General features: G+C 33.6%; 3 protein-coding genes across 3 annotated transcripts; 1 reads left to right on the top strand and 2 right to left on the bottom strand.

Moving 5' to 3' along the window:
- Positions 1–1,730: 1,730 nt before the first annotated feature.
- LOC105774154 (S-type anion channel SLAH4) lies at positions 1,731–3,305 on the top strand. Its single transcript, XM_012596534.2, has 2 exons — positions 1,731–2,732; positions 2,847–3,305. The coding sequence occupies exons 1-2, from the start codon at positions 1,860–1,862 to the stop codon at positions 3,138–3,140; spliced, it is 1,167 nt and encodes a 388-aa protein (XP_012451988.1). The 5' UTR covers positions 1,731–1,859; the 3' UTR covers positions 3,141–3,305.
- Positions 3,306–3,501: 196 nt separating this feature from the next.
- On the bottom strand, positions 3,502–5,229 carry LOC105774155 (uncharacterized). The gene is made up of 2 exons (XM_012596535.2): positions 4,775–5,229; positions 3,502–4,066 (listed from the first exon to the last, which is right to left on the bottom strand). Exons 1-2 carry the CDS (start codon positions 5,055–5,057, stop codon positions 3,867–3,869), a joined length of 483 nt encoding a protein of 160 aa, XP_012451989.1. The 5' UTR covers positions 5,058–5,229; the 3' UTR covers positions 3,502–3,866.
- An 8,304-nt stretch (positions 5,230–13,533) lies between these two features.
- On the bottom strand, positions 13,534–14,925 carry LOC105772368 (probable F-box protein At4g22030). Its single transcript, XM_012593646.2, has one exon. The coding sequence runs from the start codon at positions 14,877–14,879 to the stop codon at positions 13,653–13,655; it is 1,227 nt and encodes a 408-aa protein (XP_012449100.1). The 5' UTR covers positions 14,880–14,925; the 3' UTR covers positions 13,534–13,652.
- Positions 14,926–25,065: the final 10,140 nt, after the last annotated feature.

Below are 25,065 nucleotides of genomic sequence, written 5' to 3'. Positions count from 1 at the left end.
CAATTATTTATCATGATGTTATCATCAATTATGAGTTAATGTCGAGTTAACTTGTGACACTAACTCAATTAACAACATTATTAATTATTAATATATACAACTGATGGAGATAATAAATTGTGAATATTAAAATAAAATGTATAAAAATATATTAAAATAAAAATTTAGTTAAGTGGCAAATTTAAAATTTTATTAACTGCTTGGTGTGGGTTTAAATCCGACCATAGGCATATTTTCATTGGTTTTTGTGAAAATCAACAGGCTAAAATACCCTCAAATAATATAACTTATTTTAATTATATAATTATATTTATGTAATTTTGGTGGGAACTAATTTGAGAGTAATATCTACTTAATAAATAGTAAAAAAATATTGGCATACTAAGTTCCATCATCACTACTAACTGTTCACTGTTGAGGCATCAAGAACACAAGATCTAAGTCTGCAAATCAACACTTGCAACACAAAGAATAAATCTCCATGAAATATTATATATATCTCCTATCATATGGAAAGCAATGGAAGCTCTCATGATCACCATCTTCCCGTAAATATCCAATTAAAGCAACCTAATTTGGCTGTTAATATACGGCCTCTCAATCCCTGAAAGATCACATAATAGAATTTATAGCCAAGGATTATTGATCTTTATTACAGATTAAATCCGAAAAAGAGAATGACCTACTCACGCCTACTGAAAGTGGATGCCTCAACCAAAAAACTTGAGGATCATTATATATACATATAATATTATATTATATTATATTATATACATATTATAAGGTATCTTCTTTTATCTTGTCAGCCGCCTAAGCGTGTCGGATGCCAAATTGCCAGTCCCTCAACACCATTGCTTTTTCCCCATTCCTTTTCTTGCGGAATTTCATGAGCAAACACCAACCATGGATATATATACATACATATATATATCATTTACGTGTATATATATGTATATGTATATGTATATATTCTCCATTTCCTATTCCTTGAGCTTAATTAAGTAATATTAACCCATTCACGTATGACTCATCTCCAACTACACATGCATTAACTTCAGCATCTATTCAAAGATATTGCATTTACTACAAATTAGGCTAAGACAATGCGAATACTATTCCCAGGTCAGTTCTTAAATATGGCATTTGATGTTTTCCCTGCATCCTACAAATCCAAAAGCAAAAGATAGGGGTCTATTTCAACCCAATAAAAACTGAAAAATTTATACCTCACGTATCCTAAAATTCTTTTGCGTGGTTCATATAGTTTACATTTTGTCATCAACTTCTTTAATCAACCCCTCAAAAGATAAATGTGACATCATTCCCACTAAGCCTAACCACGGTTCGGGTCAGGAGGCAATTCAATTTTATAAAAATTATTTCTTACACAAGCTTTTTTTTTTTCTTGCTTTTTATCCAAGGGCATGAATTACTCTCCATTTAACATTAAATAAATTTAATTATTAAATAATAATTCGAGCCTTGAGTAAAGCCAGGTTCTTGGCTAGGTGCATGAAAGTCCCACCCACTTCATCACCCTTTCTTGTTTTTTTTTTCTTTCTGAAATATACCAAATATATATGTTGGCCACGGAAGACGCAATATATGTTTCCATCTTGAGTAGTTCTTTGTTTTTGAGTAATTAGGTTTTTGTCACGTCAAAAAGAAGGTTCTATTACTCTATTCTTGGTGATAAGTCCACACCTTTCTCCCACGAACCCTTTTCAAAGAATCAGTTGGTGCAGTTTTCTATTGATTGTTTCGATCATCTATATATATAGATGCAAGCAGCCTTATCGTAAAGGCCAAACCCAAACACAAACACAAACCCAAAGTTTTAATCTATAATTCTTAACCTAATGATGGAAGAAATAGAATGCAAACCACCAACTCAGCTCATAGTAGAAGCTTCTATTAGCAGTACTGACCACCCAGAGAAGAACAACAGCGGTGAGGCGCTTTCTCCATCATGTTCCAATATATTAACGAAGATCCATGCTGGGTATTTTAGGATAAGCCTTTCCCTTGGGTGTCAAGCTTTGTTGTGGAAGATTCTGACTCAACCAAATGGTGTTTCTCGAGATGTTCTGCATGTTTTCAGGAAGCTCCCATCTACGGCTTGTTTGCTGCTATGGTGTCTGGCTGCTTTAACACAGATTTCACTGACTTTGGTTTATGCTCTCCGATGTTACTTTCAGTTCGATTTGGTTAAGGCCGAGTTCTCACACCATATCGGAGTTAACTATCTGTATGCTCCTTGGATTTCATGGCTTGCCTTGCTTCAATCTGCACCGATTCTCCTTCAGAATTCCAGCCTTCTTCATATGATTCTCTGTTGGACCTTTATTGTTCCCTTGGCAATGCTTGATATTAAAATATACGGACAATGGTTCACAACGGAGAAACGGTTTCTATCGGTAATGGCAAACCCGACTAGCCTGATATCGGTGATTGGGAACTTGGTAGCCGCTCGAGCTGCAGCACAGATGGGCTGGAAAGAGAGTGCAGTTTGTATGTGGTCACTTGGTATGGTTCACTATTTGGTACTCTTTGTTACACTCTATCAACGCTTATCGGGTCAAAATTCTCTCCCTACGATTTTACGACCAACGTTCTTCTTGTTCTTCGCTGCTCCCAGCATGGGTAGTTTAGCTTGGAACTCCATTACCGGAACTTTCGATACCACATCGAAGATGCTCTTTTTCTTCTCTCTCTTCCTCTTCGTGTCTCTGGTAAATTTACAGCAAACAACGTTAAACATGTCTGTTTGTAGTATATATATATATATATATATAGCAGTCAAACCAGACAGTGACATCGATCTTTGCTATGGTTGGTTTTTACAGGCTTGCAGGCCATTCCTATTCAAGAAATCCATGAGGAAATTCAATGTGGCATGGTGGGCATACTCTTTCCCGTTAACCTTCCTTGCCATGGCAGCTGTTGAATACTCACGAGAGGTGAAATGTCATCTTGCAACTCTGTTAATGCTTTTGTTGTCAGTAGTGTCAGTTCTGGTCTTTCTTGGCTTAATGATGCTCACTGCTGCTAACATTGACCGGCTGTTGGGTGGAACTGATGATCCCATACTGGCTTTTTGCAAAAACAAGAAACCAAATGCTGGAGCCACAACGAAATAAGTGCCTAATATGGGTATATGTTTGATATGGGACGTAATGCTAAACTATTTCTAAGATGTATTTGGATAACTCTTGGGTTTTAATAATCAAATTATAAATGTTAAATTATGACACAGTGATGTATAAATATTAAAAATTATAAAAATATATGTTCAAATCGTATCATATATTTTTCTATATAAAAGGCAAAAATACCCTCTACATAATACAATTACTAGGTATAATAACTCAAGAAAACAACTCAACCACATGCTTAATATATAGATATAGATGCACGTTAATGAGAATAGTTTGATGGTTTTCTTGGGCATACTTATAACTCAAATTACCAAGCATTTTGTTGGTTCAAAAATCCATACTCTTGGGTAATATAAAGTTCTTATTCTAGCATTCAAACTATTACAATGTTCTAAAATATATCAAAGATCAAAACTCATCCATTGATTCATTGAACAGATAGATTCTCAATAATAAAAACATGAAGCTGAAATGACAAAGAGAGGCTAATTTCTCAAATATATATATGTATGTGTGTGTATTTTTTTTTTCTTTGGATCTTTCTCCGTTTGACAAAATTCAAGAACTAAACTGCAAACGTCAAATCCATTACAGAACTCCTGAAGAACTTTATTGGAAAAACGCTAATGAAGCAGCAAAAACACATTCGCAAGAGGTGCTCAAATTCCTTAGGTATTCGTTCTTCTTACCACCTGAATGTGACAAGCTCTAGTCAGATTCAAGCTGCTTAATCCTTGCCCTCAGAGTGGCTATTTCTTCCTCCAAGGCCGTAACTTTGTCTGACCCACCTGCATCTTCAAATCCCTGACCTTGTTTCTTGGCAGTCTCCATGGTCTTCCTTCTTATACGGAGTTCTTTAATATAATGGTGTAATTTGTCTATAATTAGAGATAGGAATAGCAACCCCCCTGTAAAAAAAGTTACCCACCATTAAAAACACAAAGTTTCTTATCAGACCAAAAAGGAAGTGAGAGACATCCCCAGTGAACTTCTAGCTGAATAATGAAGCATACAACAACTTTTGGAAATTAATATGAGATGTAAAAAACCATAATACCAAGAAAACAAACGAAAGTTTACACTGCAAGATGAGAATTATAGAATACATGATTCAGGTGTGAGCGTCATGAGTAAGTATACGACACGGGCATGGTTAGATTTGTCTAAGATTTTCCACACCTTTACAGATCATATCCTCAGATCTATGTGTTCAACATAGTGTTTAAGAAAAATGAAGGGTCCAAGTGCTATATGTTATATATAAGGCTAAAAAACAGGTACCATTGTCCTGTTTTCCCTCCATTTTTTAAGATAAATAATGTATACATTTCAGGGAATTGAATAAAAAGTAAAAGGGTATTGATATTATTAGAATTTGGAACCTGAATCAAGTCCTGCCTTCGCCACCCTAATTGCATAAAGAAGCAATTGAGTCAAACCAATTTATTTTGACAATTAGGTCAAACAATAAGCATTCTAGAAAAGAAAATAAGATATAAACAATCATAATAATTGCATACCGTATGGTAGAAGGAATCAAGATCCCGGATAAAAGTGAAAAAAATTAGGATTAGATTTTAGAAGAACTATGGAGGAAGAATTAATTAATTAATTACCCATGAGAGTAGTTTCGAGGAGGTTTTTGGCCATGAGAATCTCGTCCGTTAGAGAAGCGTTTCCATCAACGATCCAGCGTTTCTTGAGCATCATCATGCTGAATATGTACGACAACATCACAACGGATACTGTTCCGCCCACCGTCTTCACTATGACCGGACCTCGTCCCCTCTTGGCCCGATCCAGAACCATTAACACCAGCTTCCTTAACGGTGTCTTGAAGCATAGTACGATGATCACCGCCATCTCTGCGAATATCACCGTGAACAACAACTGTAGCATCTTTAAACGTTATTCCTTTTCTGGAACCCCAAAAAGAAGATCAAAATTTAAAGGAGTAATGCAAACTCTTTCAGTAACAACGAACCCAACACCGAAAAGCACAAAAACAGATTAGTTTTCCATTAATGAAGAAGATGAAGGAGCGCGATTCTCGTACGCAATTTTATTTTTGATCTTTAAGTTCTTTTTTGGGTTAAATTTCTAAAAGCCCCCTTACCTTTTTGTTTATTTGAGATATTTCTTCTTTTGAATATTCATGTAAGACGTATTTTTAAAATTATACTGATAATCGGATGGATCATATCATCGATTTTTTATTGACCAGTCCAATCAGTCTGATTGATCAAGAATTAAAAAATTTTTGAAAAATAGGGAAATCTAGAAATAAAAATTTGGAAAAAAATAAGAAAAAATATTTAAAAAAAACTTTTATGAACTAGGTTTGAGTTGGTTGGTTATTGGGTTTAGGGTTGAGCTTTTTTTCTCAATTTGGGCTAAGAATTTTGGCCCAAAAAATAAAAAGAAATCGGTTCAATTGGTTTTCAGTTCAATGCCAATTCAATCGCGGTTCAAAACGGTTCACAATTCAACCAATTCAATCATTTTATTTGAACTAGTATATCGATTGATCCAATCCAATTTAAACAACCATAATCAACACTTTTTAGGCTGCTTCTTGTTTTCCTTTTTGAGATAAAAAGTAAGGAATATGGTTTGTCCAACGATCAGACCTAAAATCAATTTCAACTAAATACTTAAAACTCAATTTCTTGTAATCAGGACTGTTTAGGCTTTCAAAGCTTAGATTAATATTAGAGACGCTACCAAGGCTGCCCATAAGCTTGCAAAAGGGGCTTTGTTACATGCGGACTACTTTGAAGGGATGTTTGGTTTGTCGAATCTTAGATTTTGTTTCGTAATAAGATTTAGGAGAATGTAATTACGGGTGGAATGTGAGATTAACTTGTTTGTTTCATTTGATTGGAATGTAAGATTCATATGTTTGGTTAATAGAATGTAAGATTACCTAAAAGAAAGTTTTATATGTTGTCATTACTATAAAATATGAACCCATTAACCAACTAATTAAGTCAACTATTAAAAGAATGCTGCAAGTTAATTCACCAAATTGTCAATCATTCTATAATCCTAATAGCTAGAACAAAAACCTAAAATCATGTAAAGAAAAAAATTTTGATTGAAAGTTATGACCTCAATCAAAATTTCTATCGAAATGACAATTTAACTCACAAAAAACAAAGCAAATGTAATGACCTGAAAGTCAGTGATGTCGAAAAATATGGTTTTGAGACTCCATTTCTAAATACCGATAAAAATATTTACGGAGTTATATTATACATGAATTGTAACATCCCAAAAACTGGGTTAGAAGAAATTGACTTGTGAAATCAAGAGTGGTCATCTCTCGATTTATGAGTTAAAATCTTGGAAATTTTAACAAGTAAATTGATATGGTTTAGTGGTTAGGTGTTCTGGTCCCGATTGATGATTTGATTGATTCTCATATTCACAGAACGTCCTCTTCTCCTTCTATTTTTCTTTCTTTTATTTTTTTCTCCTCTTCCGTTCAATTATACTTTTTCCTTTCTTTTACTTCGTTATTCTGTCGTTGAATCCTTTTGTATTCGTTACGCCAAGTTCCTTTGTGCGATTAATCTTCAGTCAAACTGTAAGTGTCCTTTGTCAAGTTTTATTTGCTTGAGTTTGATGATGGTCGAAGTTACATCCTTTTCATTTGGAATGGATTCTGATTTGTGTAAGTCTTTGTTAGGCAAAGTTCTCAAGAGTAACGTTCTTTCAACATTCTAAGTTTGTACTGTTGATTTCGTACGAGGGTAAGCGTTAGTTTTCGTTTTGAGATTTCATCGGGTTTGGATGCTAATCTTAATGATTGTTTCGAATAAGTCGTTTGATCTATTGTTGTAATGTTATTTTAGGGATAGGAATCCATCCTTGTTGCTTCTACATCAAATCTGTGTTAGGTGGGTACCGATAACACAACTTTTGTTTCAAGTTTAGTCGTTGGAAAACTGATTGCCGATGCCACACGGCTGCATGCCAGGCTATGTGGTAAACCGTATGAGCTATACAGTCCTGTGCCAAGCCGTGTGGTAGGACGTTTAACCCACTGTTCTTGAAAATTGGAGGCACACGGGTGTGTGTCCATGTCGTGTATGGTTATGTGTTATGCGGGGTTCACACGGGCCAATGACACCGGCGTGTGTCCAGGGCGTGTAACTCACTGATTACATATTAGGCGCCCGTGTAACACACCGGCGTGTGTTAGACCGTGTAAGACACACGGGCATGTGCTAAACCGTGCGGAGGCACACGGGCTAGCTATCCAGACCGTGTGTAACCACACAAGCGTCTGGACCAATATTTGGAATTTTTTCCTTTAGGCCATAAGCGTCGTTCAAAACGAATGTAAGCCTATTGTAGGGTCCCTACGATCTGAATTAGGTTATATAACATTATATCTGATGATCTGGTGATGAACACCTTGTAATCTGTACGTATATCCACTATGTTCGAACCTAAATAAGTAGGATATGTTAGAGAAAAATGTGCTGATCTTTTATGTATGAGAATTATCCAGGTACGATATGTATTCTGTTAAGTTTAACGGTATGCCAAAGAACATGTGACATCGAATATGTTGAATTAATTGGCACTGATTTTGATTTACAACTATGCATGTGACTTCATGGCAAATCTGATATTGTTTGTTAAGTTTTGATCAATCTGTTTTATAACGCATGGGCTCCTATGCTTACTAACTCTGTTATTGTACGATAGCATGACTTACATACTTATTACTATGCTTCTGTATATGTATGTCATGACACATTGCATGACGCTTGAAATGATGTGAAAGGAGGAAGTTTCTTGCATTTTAATGATCTGCATTATCTGATGGTTTATCCACGGACCTATTCTGACAGCTTGACTGCAATATAGTGGCTTGACCACGTATATCTGATCTAGCAGTTTTAACTGCAAAATTCTGGTGGCACTGTCCATAGATATCTGTTGGTGTGATTTGGTTGGACAAGTTATGGGGGAACTCTATCTTGGTGTGTAGCGGAGTTGGATAGAATATTTTCTAATAAATCTATATTCCTATCTATTTTGAAAAAAATGCTGCATCTGCATAAACATACAACCTTTGCATAGCTTTGCTCTATTATGTTCTGTTTAGTTTAGCTCTGCTCTGTTCCACTATGTTATGTTCTGCTCTGTCCTGTTCCGGTAGGTTTGTGTTGTTCTGTTATATTACCATGATGGAAATCTCCGTGATACTCTGGTCTATTCTATTCTAGTCTTATACTTGCTATTAAGTTCTCTATGTTACTCTGATTTATATACTATGTTTTGTTAATTGCAATTGATGTTGGTTATACAGTAGGCTTTATAACTCACCTTTTGGTTTTATATTTGTGTGTTCAGGTAAGTCTCTGACTTAGGACCAGATGGTGTGTGGGATTTCAGATTGTTTTGCAATAATATAAAAATGCTTTTGATCTTTTGGGTTTGTAGTCTATTTCTGAGCTCGTCTTGACTTTTGCTAAATTTGTCAGTAGTTGATAATTTTTAACGTGAAACTGCAAAACACTCAAGTCGACAAAACGAATTTCGTTTTTTAACGTTAAACTTCGAAAAGATTTTTCCACCATGAATCAAGTAAATTTTTGAATGTTTTCTGGATAATTACTGAAATCAGTTTTCAATACGTTGGTGTAACTCATCTAAATTTGGCTTAAACTTCTAGGTTGGGTTTGGGGTGTTACATTTATTGAATTTTGGATAGGTAATTTTGCCGAAATAGTGATTAATTAAGGTTTAGAAACTAAATTGTAAAGTTCAATCGCTATAAATTCTTTATTAAGAAATGAGTTGGGATTTATATAGTGACTAAACCATGGACTAAAATGGAAAATTTACCACACTAGAAATGCTAGTGGACGGTAGATGGATGTTATAAAAATATATTATAAAATTTTAATTAGTTATATATTAAAAAGTTAAAAAAATAAAATTATATGTATATATATTAGAAATCAGTAGGGGAGAGAGAACATCATCTTCCCCACCGAAATTGAGAGAAATTTAAAGGGAAAACTATATGGCCAATTCTCAAGCTTTTATTTCAACATATTGGTTAGTTCAATTTAGTCTTTTTTCTTATAATTTTTATATTTTTGAGATCTTGGGAGCTTAATCTAGGTAGCCCATGTATCAATTTGTAAAACTGTTAAAGTTTTGAAATTTGCTATAGTTGAGAATTGAAAGTTTTAGGTGTTAAATAGATAGATTTTAAGCTTAGGTGTGAAAAAAGATTAAATCGTAAAGTTTAATTGATAGTTTCGTACATTAGGGACTAAATTGAATAAAATGTAAAATTTGCTATAGAAATAAGAAATAGGAGGTCCCTAATGGATTATAGTGAAATCAAAATTAAATTTGGAGTTTTAATTTGAAAGTTATGTTAGTCTTGTTTTTAAGGACTAAATTAAACAAAATGAAAATTTTGTATAAAATGAAAATTAATTATTAATTTGGTTGGATATTGATAATATTTTATGTTTATGTTAATATGTAGCTAACATCGGCTCGGATTCCTCAAAAAGAAAAGGAAAAGCTAAAGTCGTCAACGAATAGCTTGAAATTTCTGTTTGTATTTCTATGATTCGATTGAGTTTAATTATTGCTTGTTCTTGTTAAATTGCATGATTTAGTCACGAGGTAAGTATATAATGCTTGTATGAGTTAAGTTGAGATGATTGATATGGTACATCGAGATAAAGGACTAAATCAAATAGAATAGAAAGTTGTATAACTTACCTGGTACATGAAATTGGTATGAAATTGAGTTGAGAATTGTTATATATGGTATTGAAATATTAAATTGATGATGAAATTGAGATTGGTAGAATGTAAATTGAACTTATAATGGAATTAAAAATTGGTTACCTATTAAATGGATATGTTATACTTCGGTTTATCCGATGATGCACCGTGTGTGCCAATATAATTGCTTTGGCTTGTCCGATGATGTACTGTGTGTGTCAGTATAATTGTTTCGGCTTGTCAGATGATGCACTGTGTGTGCCAGTACAATTGCTTCAATATGTATTTTTTTTACATAAAACTTTTATTCGAAAATATATGTATTTTTTTACTTAAAGAAAGATATTATTTTCTTTGTTTTTTAATTTTTAGTACTAATATTTTTTTTAGAATTTTACTTGCAATAAATAATTTGAATTTATTTATAATATCAATAAGACAAACAAATTTATATAAAATTATAAAATATTTTTAAAATATTTTAATTGATACATACAACCAAACTTGTGCATCACCGGGTAAGAAAACTTATATTAACTAGCATTCGGATGTTATTGATGAGACATTTTTAAGTGTATTCATTGCTAAAAATAAAAGTTTGTAGATGAATAAATAATATGAATAATCTTTGTTGTTTTTTTTAATAATAACCATAAGCTAAATGTGTTTTGTATATGATTGCACATTTTTACTCTATTTTATAAAGGTTGAACTAGAAGTGGTTTTAACTAGAAATTAAATATGTCATACGCTACATGCATGATTAATTTTTCTAGTCATAGAATAATGGAAAGCATTAGTTGATCTCATAAAATCACCGTTCTAGCACAAAATATTTTAGTGGAAATATGGATATAATAATCCTATATTTGAAAGCGAGATCATATTATGCATGTTTCGATGGTGCACATGATACTTATATATATATAGCTTGGATATGATCTACAATCTCTTAGTCTTATAATTTTGAGATATAGTAAAATTTTGAAATTCACTTTAAAAGTCGTGAATCAAAGATCTCGTTAATATGAAAATACCAATATTAATGCTATTTGACCTATTTTAGTAATGGACATGGTTTTGATTATAGTCACAAAATGATTAAAAATATCCATGATAAAAGGTGTATAAATGTGTGATGTTGTAGTCAAATAGTTGGACAGTTGACGATCCTCTAATATGACTGACTATATACTAAAATATATGAAATATTCTTGCTTTGTTAAGAAATCATGTTATTTGGATATGCATATGTGATAAGTTTTAAAGGTCATCTATTGACAATGAAAAGAGGTTATGGAAAATAGGAAATATGTTGTCTAGTTTCACCAAGGGATTTGAGGTCTCTTTGCAACATCTTACTTGGTGAAAAATACATGATAATACCAATAAAGTGATCATTGTTAATTGATAATCATACAAATGGTATTCTTGATAGCATTCTTTTGCAAAAGAATGAATAACATGGTGGAGATGTTGGTCTTGTGAACTTTCAAGACACAAATAAATATAAAGTTTCACCATGTGATATAGAAAATTAATATAGCTATGTTGGAAATTTGGAAATTTAGGAATAAGGTACAAGTCCATACTATTTCAGTCACCCATGATGGAAACTTGATTCAACTCTTGGTATAACGTTAAGTCTTAAGTTTTATGAGATAAAATACATCATCAGTATGTGACTGCTAACACTATAAAACATTATATAATATACCATCACAGGGTGAAAAGTGCTAGGTACCCGTAATGATGGGGGGATGAGTATTACATTCTCAATAGACCCATAACATAAATATGTTAGATTCTTATAATTACGGGAACAATCTCGATGAGATCTACCTATGAGTAGAAATGTGGTCGCTTCTAAGAGCTCAAGGGCTTGGCTTTAACAACATGAAAAGAGGTTACAAACACATGGTCATAATAGTGTCTCTAGATACCGTGCATTGATTGGTGTTGAAATCGTTGTGCGAGATGTGTTCGGTTAATCAAATGAAATACCATGCAACTTTGATTAACTATAGCATGTTTTCACTAAATGAAAATTCAATCCTAAGACCCCTTCATTTATGCAATCGATTTTCAAGATTATCAAAATCTAAAATATTTTGAAAATACGAGGAGGGGGGAATTGTTGGAACATTTTTAAAATATTTATAATGTTCTAATAGTTATAATTGAAAAGTTACAAGTGATCCAAAAGTTGTCACTTGATTATTAATTAAGTGTTGTCACGATTTATAGTGATAATTTATGTCTATTGTCGCAAAAGTTATATCACTTATTAATAATAAGGAATCATAATTATTATATCTATTGAATAATTATGTTTATTCCTAAAAGATGTGACTATTCATTTGGATAGTTATGTCTATATTAAGAGACATGAGAACTCCTATAAATATAAGTTAAAATTCATTTATTTGGTACACCAAAACACATCAAAAGTTGAGAAACAAAAGTTTCTTTTATTCTCCTCCATCTTTTAATATTCTTAGATTGTTCTATAAAGAAAAACTGTAGAATTTTTTTTATAGAAATTGATATTCTTGCTATGCTCCGCTCAATGCTCAGTGAACTATTTCTACTAGTGCAAAACGTAGACAACCTTTGAGTTTCATTATATCCTCAAGGTTCATTTACTAATAACTCTTACATACCAAATTATAAGTGAGACGAATAAAAATCTTAAAGAAAGTGATATTGATACACGCACATAAATTTTTTATCTCCATACACCAACAATAACAATATACTATAATTTTTTTTAACTTCTTATAAATTAATCAAAAATTACGAGTTAAAAAAACACACATAAATTTTAAACTTTCAACTCCACTCTTATCTAATTTTTAATAAATATATATTTTCAACTATTTCAATATCATGTATATGGCACGTGAATATAATTTGTGTGACATCATCTGTCTAGTCTCTTGGCTGACAGTCAAATTAATGCTAACTTATAAGTAGCTAAAAATAATAATTTTAATAATCACATTTTCCTTTACACAAAAATCACATTTTCAAACCTTTCCATCTTAGTGTATGCTATACTTTATAAAATTATATATAAATGAATAATTCATCTACATAAATCCATCCATATGGGGCCAATCACAAAATCAGCCTCCCTTTTCGTTTTATCCATATAACATCATGATGTTTAAATATATATATAATGAATTATTTAGTTGTTGATGTTATTTTAGTTTTTATTAATTTTTTGTCTCTTTTAACTTTTAAATTTATATTATTTATCAAATTATTTTTGAAATGGATATTTATTAAATTTATTAATGTAAAATACATAACGTAAATTGTAAAGTTTAAAATCCAAAAGAATTGAACATTTAAATGAAAAACTAAAATGATTTTTAGTAAAATTGAAGTAACAAATAAATGATTATTGCAAAATAAAAAATTTATGTCTTACATCATGGTAGCTCAGGATGAATATAAAACTCCACTTTTTTTAAATCAATTTGATCATCTTATCTTTGCAATATGAAAATAAAACTTCATATGAATTCAAACTATGACTTCATATGTTCTAGGTTCTAATAACCAGTTTTTAGTGAATACTCAACAAAGGTGTTCATTTGATCAAGTAACTGTTAAAATTATGTTTGAATGGTTACATATGCATATATACATACAAAAGAATCATTTCTAAGATGTACAAAAAAATAAAGAATCATTTATAAGCTTATATATCAATCAAAATAGTTTGCTTGCAAATTCTTCACTACATTCTGCAATTGCTGCAAGTTGCTTAAGTTCTGATAGGCTCCTCCCTAGCTGCAAAGCCACCTTCATTTCAAGGATTTCTCCATTTTCTCTTCTCTCAACATCTTTCTCATTGATATTTGACATTATGTTCTCTTCAATCAGCTTAAAGAATCCGGCATTACCTCGATACATCTCGAACACCATTCCGACCTGGCCGCCATGTTCCAACGAGTTCACCGCGGTAGCTACTGCACCTGCTACGACTCCCATCATCACAGGCCATGAGCAATCAGTAGTGCCCACGAAGGAAGATCCCAAAGCCCCTAAAATGGTTAACAAGGGACCTGATATTGCCAACATTTTATTAAGTTTCAATGCTTTGCTACCCAAATCTATATACTCAGCCAAATCTTTCTGCTTCAAAACTCTAACAACTTGCCTCATTTCTTCCTCTAGCTTTCTGGTCCAACCATTGTTTCCCTCTATTTTCCCAACAAATCCTTGCTTTGACCTTTGTTTTGGCCACCACCTTGCTGGTTCAACTTTTGAAGGGAATTTTTCAAGCATAGAACCCAGTAAAGGAAGTGGATATGCCTTAGCAAGAGCTAAAACTTTCTCCATTGCTTCATTAACATCATTTATATCTAGTTTGCCAAGAGCTAATGTTGTTTCAATTTGAACACGAAGCTGCTTGAACAATCTCGCAGCATTTCTTTGTTCTTCTGCAAGTTGGGATGGTTGAATCTTGTTCATAACCAACAACAAACCCGTGGCTGCTACGTAAAGCACAATGGAAGATAGCTTAAGTGCCATCAAAGGTGACCCTTCCGCAGCTAAAGCGGCTAGCCCGGCCATGGTGGCACCACTGAGGGTCATGGCGTTGATGGAAGTCAAAAGGAGACGATTCCAATTATCACGCTGCTCTCCAATGTTCTTATGCATCTCCACTCTATCTGCAACAGCCTCCATGATCGCATAAAGCTTGGCAATCACCCGAGGATCATCAGATGATTTGGTGTCATGTCTAGCAATAGGATAACCGGTTCTCGTTTCCATTTCGTCAACTAAATATCTGCTAGGGAGCTTCGGGAGAGAGACTACACCAAGGTGGACCCTTGGAGCGTTAACTCTCGCACCAACTATTTCACGACGACAGCGCAAGGAAGGCAAACTTTTTGACAACAACAGGCTGCTTGAAACTTGAATGCCTGCCATGGCTTGTTTAAGTTTAATCTAAGAGCACCAAAGTGAATTGAGTTTTAATAGGAATGAATTCTATATATATGTAGATATGGTCTAATCATTGAAACTTGAACATTTGAACAAGATTTACGGGCTTCCTTCGCTGACTTTCAACGGTAATAACGAGTAACAGATGTTGAAACAGACAACAGCATGGGAGCTGACCATGGCTGTCTTTTGTCTTAACTCCAACCCCAATGCCAAAACTGCTACGTAGATTGAAGAAAACAAGACCATATAAAATCAAAACTTTTATTTTTGTTTAATGATAATTTAGTCAAATTATTCATGTGTACACTATAAATTAATTCTCCCCCAAGAGCAATATCTGGGAATTAGAAATTCTACAAAAATCCTAACCACATTTTCGTGTTAAAAATAAACTTCGTTGAAACTACTAGAAGTCATGTATTAAAGTATGTGAAACGTGCTTACCAAAAATAAATAAATTACAGTACTTAAGCATTTTAAAGCCATTTCGTTAATTTTTTTTGTTGACTAATTATTTCGAGGTATGGAAAAGGTCAGTAAATCACTTCTCAGCGAAATCATTCTTTCTCTACTAGTGTTATCGAATCTTACTAAATATTTTGCTGAGGGTATAAGCAAGTGATCTATATCCAAAAAGTTTTTGGTGCCCATAAGTCCTCAAGGTTTCGTCACCTTCCGATGCACCTCCATATATTCAAACACACAGTAAGTGCCTACCAATCGGTGTAATTCCAACATAACAACACCACATACTCATAACACGAATCCTACAAACATATAAAGTGATATATGTATTAAACTGAAACGTAAAATATCAAACGCTAAAATTCATAAATTTTGTATTACATCTTGATGAAAAGTATAATAATTTTTCTAATTAACATATTACTGATGTTTAAAGGACTATAAGAATATGCTAACTCGAAATCAAAGTTTTAACCCCAATGACGTAGGTGGAAAACTACAATTAACTTTAGCGGGAACTCCAATGGCAATGGGTTAGAAGTATATAAAAAGAAAACCTTAATGGTTGTACAGAACATAACCAAAACAATAATTGTCAATCAATATTTATATCACAAAGTAGATGTTGACATAACGTTTAAACCTAGTTGACAAAGTGCATATTCATATTAGAAGATTTAGATTAAGCAGAAATTAATTTTACAAAACACATCAAAACATCTTACATAATAAATCATAGTTATGTATATACAAATAATTGAATATAAAAATATATCCAAAGATCAAATCTGGAAATGAAATCACATTCTAAATTCATATCAAATCATATAATTTGCGTACATAATGCAGCTGAGTTTGGATGAGATCTTTTTCCTTATTAAATTAAAATCTTTTTATCGGGTGAAGGTAAGGAAAGATGAGGTGGATTTATTGGAAGCGCAATGGTGGGACTACCCCTCGGTTATGTTTGCCTTCCAGCTCTTGGCATGGTTCTAGAGTGGGTATCAAATGGTCAGCTTCGTCTTTTGGAGCAGCAAAATTCAATGTCAACAGCGCTGCTCGACGAAAACTAGGTTTGGCTGTCTTAGGTGGAGCGTTGAGGGATCATTTCGGGAAAATATTGGAGTTATTCTCAAGATCTCTTGGTATTATGGACTCTAATGAGCCTGAACTCAAGGCCATTGTGATGGCATTGCAAATTTATGCTTGTTCTCGGTGGAGAAATTTGTTCAGTTTGATTGTGGAATTGAACTCTGTTAAGAGAAAATATTAGTATAAAGATTGTTAAGATTGTTAGTCTGTTATCAAATCTGTTAATTAGTTTGATATGAAGTTGGTTAGGAGCAGTTACTCTCATATGAGTATATAAACATCATTAATGTATTTACTCAAATAGATAAGGAATAATGATCAAAAATCACTCTGTAGATTCATCTTTCTCTCTATCAATATGTTCATGCAATTTGTATAGTATCTAACATGGTATCAGTCGCCTAACCTCCTGGTGCTTTTGTCTGCTACTGCTCCATGGCTAATTCACAAGATTCCACGTCCGTTGATCATTGTACTCCATCTTTTTCCAGCTCGCGATTGATCCAAGCTTTTCCTTGTCACAACACAGTGAAATTAGATGAGAAGAATTTGTGCAATGGCAGCAACATATCAGATTGATCACAGAAGGATATGAGTTGCAAGGTTTTTTAGAAGGTACACTACCTACTCCGCCTATATTTGTGGCGTCTACGGATGGTGTTCTGACCCCAAATCTCGATGCATCTATCTTTCTTCAACAAGATAAGCTTCTAGCCACTTGGTACTCTCTACTATTAGTGCATCTTTATTATTTTCTTTTACAGCCGCTAAAACGGCGTGTGACATTTGGAGCATTGCAAATCGGTTGTTTGCTGCCTCCACCGGTGCTAAAATCTCATGAATCAATCATGAATTGCACTCTCTCAAGAAAGGTACGTTGACTGTTAGCGAAAACATAGCCAAGGTTCAGAATACCTGTGCTCTGCTTGAGGCTTCTAGATCTATCATTTCGGAGGTCGAAAAGGTACAAGTGATTCTCGCTGGTCTTTCGTCGGAGTTTGATGCAATGTTGACTCTTGCATCATTTTCGTCAGAGACACTCCCGTTTCAAAAATTGGTTAATGTGCTGATGGAGTTTGAGAGTCCCCAGACACAAGCGGTGCAAGACATGTCGATGCATGTGAACTTGGCTGAAGCCTCTCCGGCTGTGGCGGTGACTGAGTCTGATCTATGTGCTGGGCGTAGTGGTCGCTCCTCTTCTGGCTTGCTTGGGCGTGGTTTTTGTCCTCAGATGCAGTGCTAGCTATGCGATCGATACGGTAATCTCGCACAACGTTTTTTCTATTGGTTCAATCGCGACTACGGCGGTCCGAGCGAACCAACCCCGACACGATTTCCTTCTATTCACACTGGCCAAAGCCTGCCCGGTAACTTTTCTAGCTAATCGACTACCTTCGATGGAGCTGGGCAGCATATGGAGACCACTCTGACGCACTACCCTGGTGACTTTTCATGGGAAGGGTGGCCGTCATTCCTCCGATGATGATATTTTTACTCTGTTGCATAAAAGACTTGGTCATCCTTCTACTACAGTTGTTAAACTTGTCCTTGATAAGTGTCGAATTGTTTCAAATAAAAAATGTCTTGATAATGTTTGTATTGCCTGTTAGAAAGGAAAATCACATAAATTGCCCTTTTCACATTCTACTACCGAATATATGGAATTGTTTGAATTGGTTGTTTCTGATTTGTGGGGGTCGGCTCCTGTTCCCTATGGGGGTAATTTGTATTATGTTTCATTTGTAGACATGTGTAGTCAGTTTACCTGGGTTTATTTGATTAAATGTAAATCTCAAGCACTTGATTGTTTTCTTCAGTTTCAGAAAATGGTCGTCATGCAGTTTGGAAATAGTATTAAAAAATTTCAGAGTGATTAGGGAGGTAAGTTTCATGCCTTTACATCAGTTCTAGCTAGTCATAGGATTCTTCATCGTCTTTCTTGTCCACATACTTCAGAACAAAATGGGGTTGCTGAGCGTAAACACAAGCACATTGTGGAAACTGGTCTTACATTTTTGGCTCAAGCTAATCTACCTATGAATTACTGGGGATATGTATTCTGCAGTGCTGTTCATCTTATCAATCGTCTGCCTACTCCGGTCCTCAAAGGTCAGTCTCCATATCAGAATCTTTATGGTTGTAAGCCTACATATGATCACTTAAGGGTGTTTGGTTGTTGTTGCTTTCCGTATTTACGTCCTTTTGTGCAACACAAATTTGATTTTTGTTCACAACCATTTACGTTTCTGGGGTATAGCTTTCAACATAAGGGCTATCATTGTCTCACACTAGATGGTAAGGCTATTATTTTTCATCATGTTGTGTTTGATGAACGTCGATTCTTGTTTCATTCACCTGTTCTGGCCACTGTTCAGTCCTCTTTCAGTTCTTCTACATGTGTTCCTGTTGTTTGGCCCTCTTCTGTCTTGCTCACAGCAGAACCCGGCAGCACTACTATCTTGCCACCAGCTGTACCTCTTCCTCCTACACCAAGTTGCAATTTTGACTGGTCTATTTCGGTTGAGTTACCAGCTACGTGCCATCCCAGTAAATCAGTCTCAATTGATTCGTCGGCTGAATTCAGGATAAATCTAAGGGAACATTGTCTTCCAATTCCGTCTGCAGAAGCTAGTCCGGTCAGTCAAACCATTGTGTCTCCAACTATTCCTTCTATTCTTTTCTGAAATACTCATGTTATGGTTACTAGGTCTAAGTTATGAATTTTTAAACCTAAGGCTTTGTCAGTGGACGCTTTAGATTTTAAGCCTCAATCTGTTAAGGAAGCTTTTGCTCATACAGAGTGGAAATCAGCAGTTCAAGCTGAATTTGATGCTTTAATATCCAACTCTACCTGGGAACTTGTTCCTCTACCTCTTGGTCGGAAAGCGATTGGGTGAAAATGACTTTCAAAATCAAGAAGAATCCTGATGGGTCGGTTGATCGTCAAAAGGCACAGTTGGTAGCAAAGGAATGTTCCCAAGTTCCTAGGTGTGACTTCAAAGAAACATTTAGCTCGGTGGTAAAACCTGTTACTATCTGAACCATTTTATCTGTTGTTGTATCCAATGATTGAAAACTTCGCCAACTTGATGTAAACAATTCCTTTTTAAATAGAGACCTAACTGATTAAGTGTTCATGCAGCAACCTCCAGGCTATGTTCAATATGGACCAAATTGTGAGCTATTGGTATGTCATCTGACGAAGGGTTTGTACGAATTACAGCAAGCTCCTCCTGCCTGGTTTGAAAAGTTGAAACAGTTTCTAACCTCTACTGTTTTTGTCTTATCTCAATCTAATGCTTCCTTGCTTGTTAAAGTTTCAACCAAGTCCATTGTCTATGTCTTGGTCTATGTGGATGATATTATTATTATTGGCAGCTCGACTGATGAAATAAATTGTTTTTTTCAGCAACTACATAAAAAATTCTCTCTAAAGGATATGGGTGAGCTTCATTATTTTTTAGGGATTGAGGTGAGTAGGTCCTCCACTGGCAGTATTCACTTATGCCAGCGCAAATACATTCAAGACGTTCTTGACAGAAGTTCTCTAACTAATACAAAGAGTGTTATACGCTGATAGTTAGTTCATCAACTTTGTCTAAAAAAGAAAGTGATCGGCTTGTTGATCCTACTGAATACAAAAGTCTTGCTGGTGCTCTTCATATGTGGTTCTAACTCGGCCGGATATTGCCTATGCTGTAAATCGTGTCGGTCAATTGATGCAATTACCTACTACAGTTCATCTGATAGCCTTAAAACGTATATTGAGGTATTTACATGGCACTATTACTCATGGGCTGGTTTTTCGACGATCCGTCAGACTATCTTTGGTTGGTTATGTTGATGCCAACTGGGGTCTTGATTTTGATGATCGCCAGTCTACTACGGGATTTTGTGTCTACTTTGGCCATAGACCTGTCTCTGGTGTTTTAAGAAACAAAAAGTTGTTTCTCAGTCCACGACAGAGGCTGAATATTGAAGTCGAGCTACAGCTTCCAGTTATACTGCGTGGTTAGTTTCTCTATTAACAGAATTACAAATCAGTTCTGCCGATCTTCCTACGGTTTGGTGTAATAGTTCAAGTGCGGTAGCTGTTGCAGCTAATCCAGTCTTACACTCCAAATACAAACATGTTGAACTTGACATTTTTTTCCGCGAAAATGTGGCTAATGGATCCATCGTTGTCAGTGAAGTGCCAGCCTGTGACCAAGTTGCAGATATTCTCACTAAACTATTGTCTGTCTCTACTTTTGCTCAATTTCAAAGTTTACTTCGGGTCTTACCATTTGAGAAGCTGAGTGAATGTTAAGAGAAAATATTAGAATAAAGATTGTTAAGATTGTTAGTGTGTTATCAAATCTGTTAATTAGTTTGATAAGAAGTTGGTTAGGGGTAGTTACTCTCATATGAGTATATAAACATCATCAATGTATTTACTCAAATAGATAAGGAATAATGATAAAAAACTACTTTGTAGATTCATCTTTCTCTCTATCAATATGTTCATGCATTTTGTATAGTATCGAACGATTATTTCATGGTCGTTTAATCACACTAATCGACCTCAGAAATTCTGGGACCCATATAAAACTATTGATGGCATCTGTTTAAAGCTAAACCGTGTGGCATTTGATAATGTCTTGAGAGAAGCAAACAATCTTGTGGATGCCCTCGTCAACGGTGACACTGATCGAAATTCTTTATTCCAAGTATGCTAGCTCGGGGGTGGCTAATGGATTATATTTTGGTGAATTTGTCTCTTTGGCATATTCCTTGGTCTGGTTGTTTGTTTTTATAGTTCCCTTTGTAGCACCCTAGAACCCGACTCGCTCGTCGGATTCAAGATAACAAGATGTCACATTCGTTACCGGTGAAACTACAATTTCATTTACATATTAAATAAACAAGCCATTATATTTCAAACTAATTTAAATACATTATTTAAATAAATAAGGGTTATAAATGAGCTTATTAAAGCTCTCATATTAATCTGATGATGAATGAGGGGTTTAAATGTAAAATAATCAAAATCGGGGTGTACTGTCACAACACCAATCATTAATGTCGCGACCCCAAATGCAGAATTCTGATGTTGCGACATCATATAGAATGTGTCATGACCTTGAAAATAGAATCGCGACGTCGCGACTTTAATAGGGAAACATTGCGACCTTGAAGGTAGGGGAAACTCAATATCGTAACTTCAACAAGGGAGAGCCATGACTACGAGAACAGAAGCTCAATGTCGCAATACTAAAAGAGAGTGTCACGACTTTAAGGCAGTTTTCCTTGATTTGCATCTATCAAGTCAAACCTACAAATCACACCACTCAAATGGTCTAAATGACCCAAAATCTAACTCAACTCATCTTAAAACAAATTATCATATTTATATTTCCATCCAATTGAATCTCATACATCATACATATACTAAATGAGCATATACACCCTTGTTTTACTAATTTTGATCATAACCATGATGTTTAGTATATATATTATCATTTACAAAATGTAACTTTCTTACCATTTGTACCAAAACATCCAAAATGGACCCTAATATCAATTCATGACCTTAGGTACATGTCAGTTTTCATTAAAAAAATAAAACTTATATGAACTTTGTTGAGTCAAGAGTGAGTTTTGGACTCTGTTTTACTCCTCAAGACCTCAAGATCTGACGATACCTGCGCACGAAAATAAACAAACCATACGTTGAGTAATAGGGTTCAGTGGTACTTTCATAATTTAAATAAATAATCAATAGAAACAAGACATAATACAATCAATATATGACTCATCTATCAAATAAATCATTTTACATTCCATGTCACAAGTGCATAACCTGATATAAAATTCCATTTGAAATTTCATACATTAACACATAATTTCTTTTATCATCATATCTCAATTTCATATATGTTATGTCATACTTTAAGTCCATTCTTTTCTCCTTTTTATCTTAAATCCATATATTTGTTTTATATTCATATCAGCCCTCAGAGCTTGCTTTAACCAGTTCACATGATCTTTCACATGTCATCTTTTATTACTTTAACAATAACGTACAATATACACCATTCAATATTGGTATTTCATATCAAATGTCAAATAGCATGGTATATGTTTCATAATCCCTATTAACTGGACACGGACTCAAGTTAGATACACAAATCATCCAACCATCACACTAATATATTTGACAACCAATGCCTCATCGATATGCCCGAAGTATAAATTGCACTCCACGCCTCATCGATATAAACCAAAGTAATGTGCGCTCCGCACCTCATTAGAACATCCGAAGTATAATATGCATTTTGTGCCTCATTGGTATAAACCAAAATAAATCCCGTACACTAATCTTATGGCACACCAACTATACCCGACTCCGTTTGAGACAGTTAATAGGGTAACCAATGTTTTTAAGTATATGTATGACCCACAAATCATAATTTCGTACATAATAAATTGCATCAAGCTAAGTTTGATCCATATCATTTCATATCATCATATACATACTAAAGCATGAGCCAAGTAAGATTCTTACCTTAATTAAGCTAGTTTGTAATAAGGCGTATATATAAATATTGAATTTAAATCATTAAAGTACAAACCGTATTAGCTACTTGTCTACGACTCTCGTCCTTCCTTTATCTTAAGACAACCTGACATCGTCTTTAGCTACATTCGATAATTCAATTATAAAAATGGTATTAGTTTCCACTCAATCTCATGAAAACATATAATCACCATATTTTGCATTTTATTCATTTTAGTCTTTATATCTAAAATACTCATATTTTTCGATCTTTAACATTGAATCAAAATATTATTTCATAACTTTTCATTAGGGACCTTATACTTTTAATATATAGCATAACTTCTTAATAGTTTTCTATTTATTCAATTTAGTTCTTAATATCATAAAATTATTTATAAAGCTTAACTTAATTTCTAAATCCTTAACATCATTCAAGCTTACTAACTAAAATCTCTTCAAATCCAAACTTAAATTCATCAATTATATTTTAATGGTAACTTGCTAAACATCTAACAATTGAAGAAATTAATACATGGGTTAACTAAATCAAGCTCCCATGCTTCAAAATTTATAAAATTTAAAAATACAAGTTTACCTTAGTTAGTTGGGACCAAAAATGGAGATGAAAACTTGGGAATTTTTCTTTCTTCCTAACTTGGGACGGCACAGCTAAGTTGGAAAAGATGAATGTTTTCATCTTCCACTAACTATTTTTATTTATACTTTGATTAATAATATAATTAAACTTAATTAACTTGATTAACCAATGTTTAATAATTATAATCCAACTTAAATTAGTAAAATAGAAATGGAAGAGTTTATTTGGTCTCACCCACTAACTCATGCATTAATAATGGTTAAATAACCATTAGGTCCTTTAATTAATTGCTAATTGAGTCCTCAATCATTTTCTAATTTAAAATTCAATAGTGATTGAAATTTTACAATTTAGTTCCTGAACTTTAATTAATGATTTTCCATATTTAATTACTTAATCATTCTTTAACATACTTCCATACTAGCTTCATAAATCCTCCTATTATAATCTCACAAACTTGATTCACGGAATTTGGTTCCGAACCATATTTTTCAACACAGACTAAGGTTGGGTCGTTACATCCTTATTATAGATTTTGGCTATCTATTTTTATATTTCTCTATTTTAGTTTGGTGCTTTTCTCGTCCTGCACCTTTGTATGTTTTCTATTGTTGTTTTGGAAGCTCATCTTAATAAATCCTTGTGGCTGAGCAAAAAAACAAACAACTGTACTTAATCCTATACGTACAAGATTAGGTTGATTTTAAAGGTGATATCAAGTCACTTACTTGAGCTCCTTACTTCCAATAACTTAGCTCATCCCCAAGATAGGTAAATTCCTATCCAGAACCATATAAGAAAAATAAACTAACCATATTCTTCGAAGTAACTCCTAATCTTTTAGATAATAGTCTTACCAACTTGCGTAATATGTATTAAATTAGTCATATTTTGAGTTTAAAATACATGAAATCATGACCGATTTAGAAATTATACTTAAAATTGTTTAGTAAAATATTGAAACTACCTTTAGTGCTACTGTTAGACAATGCTTACTAAAAATAAAATATCTTCAGTTTCAAAATTCGGATCCTTGTTTTGTTTAATCGATTAAAACTAGAGATGGCTCAAATCCTAATTAAGTTTTATATAAGATCCAATAATTCTAGCAATTTACCTTTCTTGTTATTTTCTAGAAGTATAAATTGATTATTTTACTTACAAAACTCGAGATTCGCTTATGTTTATTTCATGACTAAGTAGACTTAGGACCTTCCTAAACATATAATCCATATATACTGATAAGACAAAAATTTCATATCGTTCTTCTATATTCATAATATACAATTTAAGTTCTTTACCTACCATATCTTAAATCCAATAAAAGAATCTTAAGAATTATATATTATACGTGATAGAATAAAACCCAATAAATTTACCTAATCTATCAAGAAGAATCATGAGAAATGTATTTATTTTTTCTCATTAATCAACTACTCTCGATTCTTGCAATCTAACAAAATATTGATTTT

This window comes from Gossypium raimondii, chromosome 6, assembly GCF_025698545.1.
Source record: "Gossypium raimondii isolate GPD5lz chromosome 6, ASM2569854v1, whole genome shotgun sequence".
In the NCBI taxonomy this organism is placed as follows: domain Eukaryota; kingdom Viridiplantae; phylum Streptophyta; class Magnoliopsida; order Malvales; family Malvaceae; genus Gossypium; species Gossypium raimondii.
Note: the sequence above shows the minus strand (reverse complement) of the source record. Positions and strands in the feature narration are given on the sequence as shown.

Coding starts and splice junctions, on each gene's coding strand:
- LOC105774154 (XM_012596534.2), top strand. CDS start 1,860: ATGATGGAAGAAATAGAATGCAAACCACCAACTCAGCTCATAGTAGAA. Junction 2,733..2,846: donor TCTTCCTCTTCGTGTCTCTG/GTAAATTTACAG, acceptor TGGTTTTTACAG/GCTTGCAGGCCATTCCTATT.
- LOC105774155 (XM_012596535.2), bottom strand. CDS start 5,057: ATGCTACAGTTGTTGTTCACGGTGATATTCGCAGAGATGGCGGTGATC. Junction 4,067..4,774: donor CCTCGAAACTACTCTCATGG/GTAATTAATTAA, acceptor CTTTTTTTACAG/GGGGGTTGCTATTCCTATCT.
- LOC105772368 (XM_012593646.2), bottom strand. CDS start 14,879: ATGGCAGGCATTCAAGTTTCAAGCAGCCTGTTGTTGTCAAAAAGTTTG.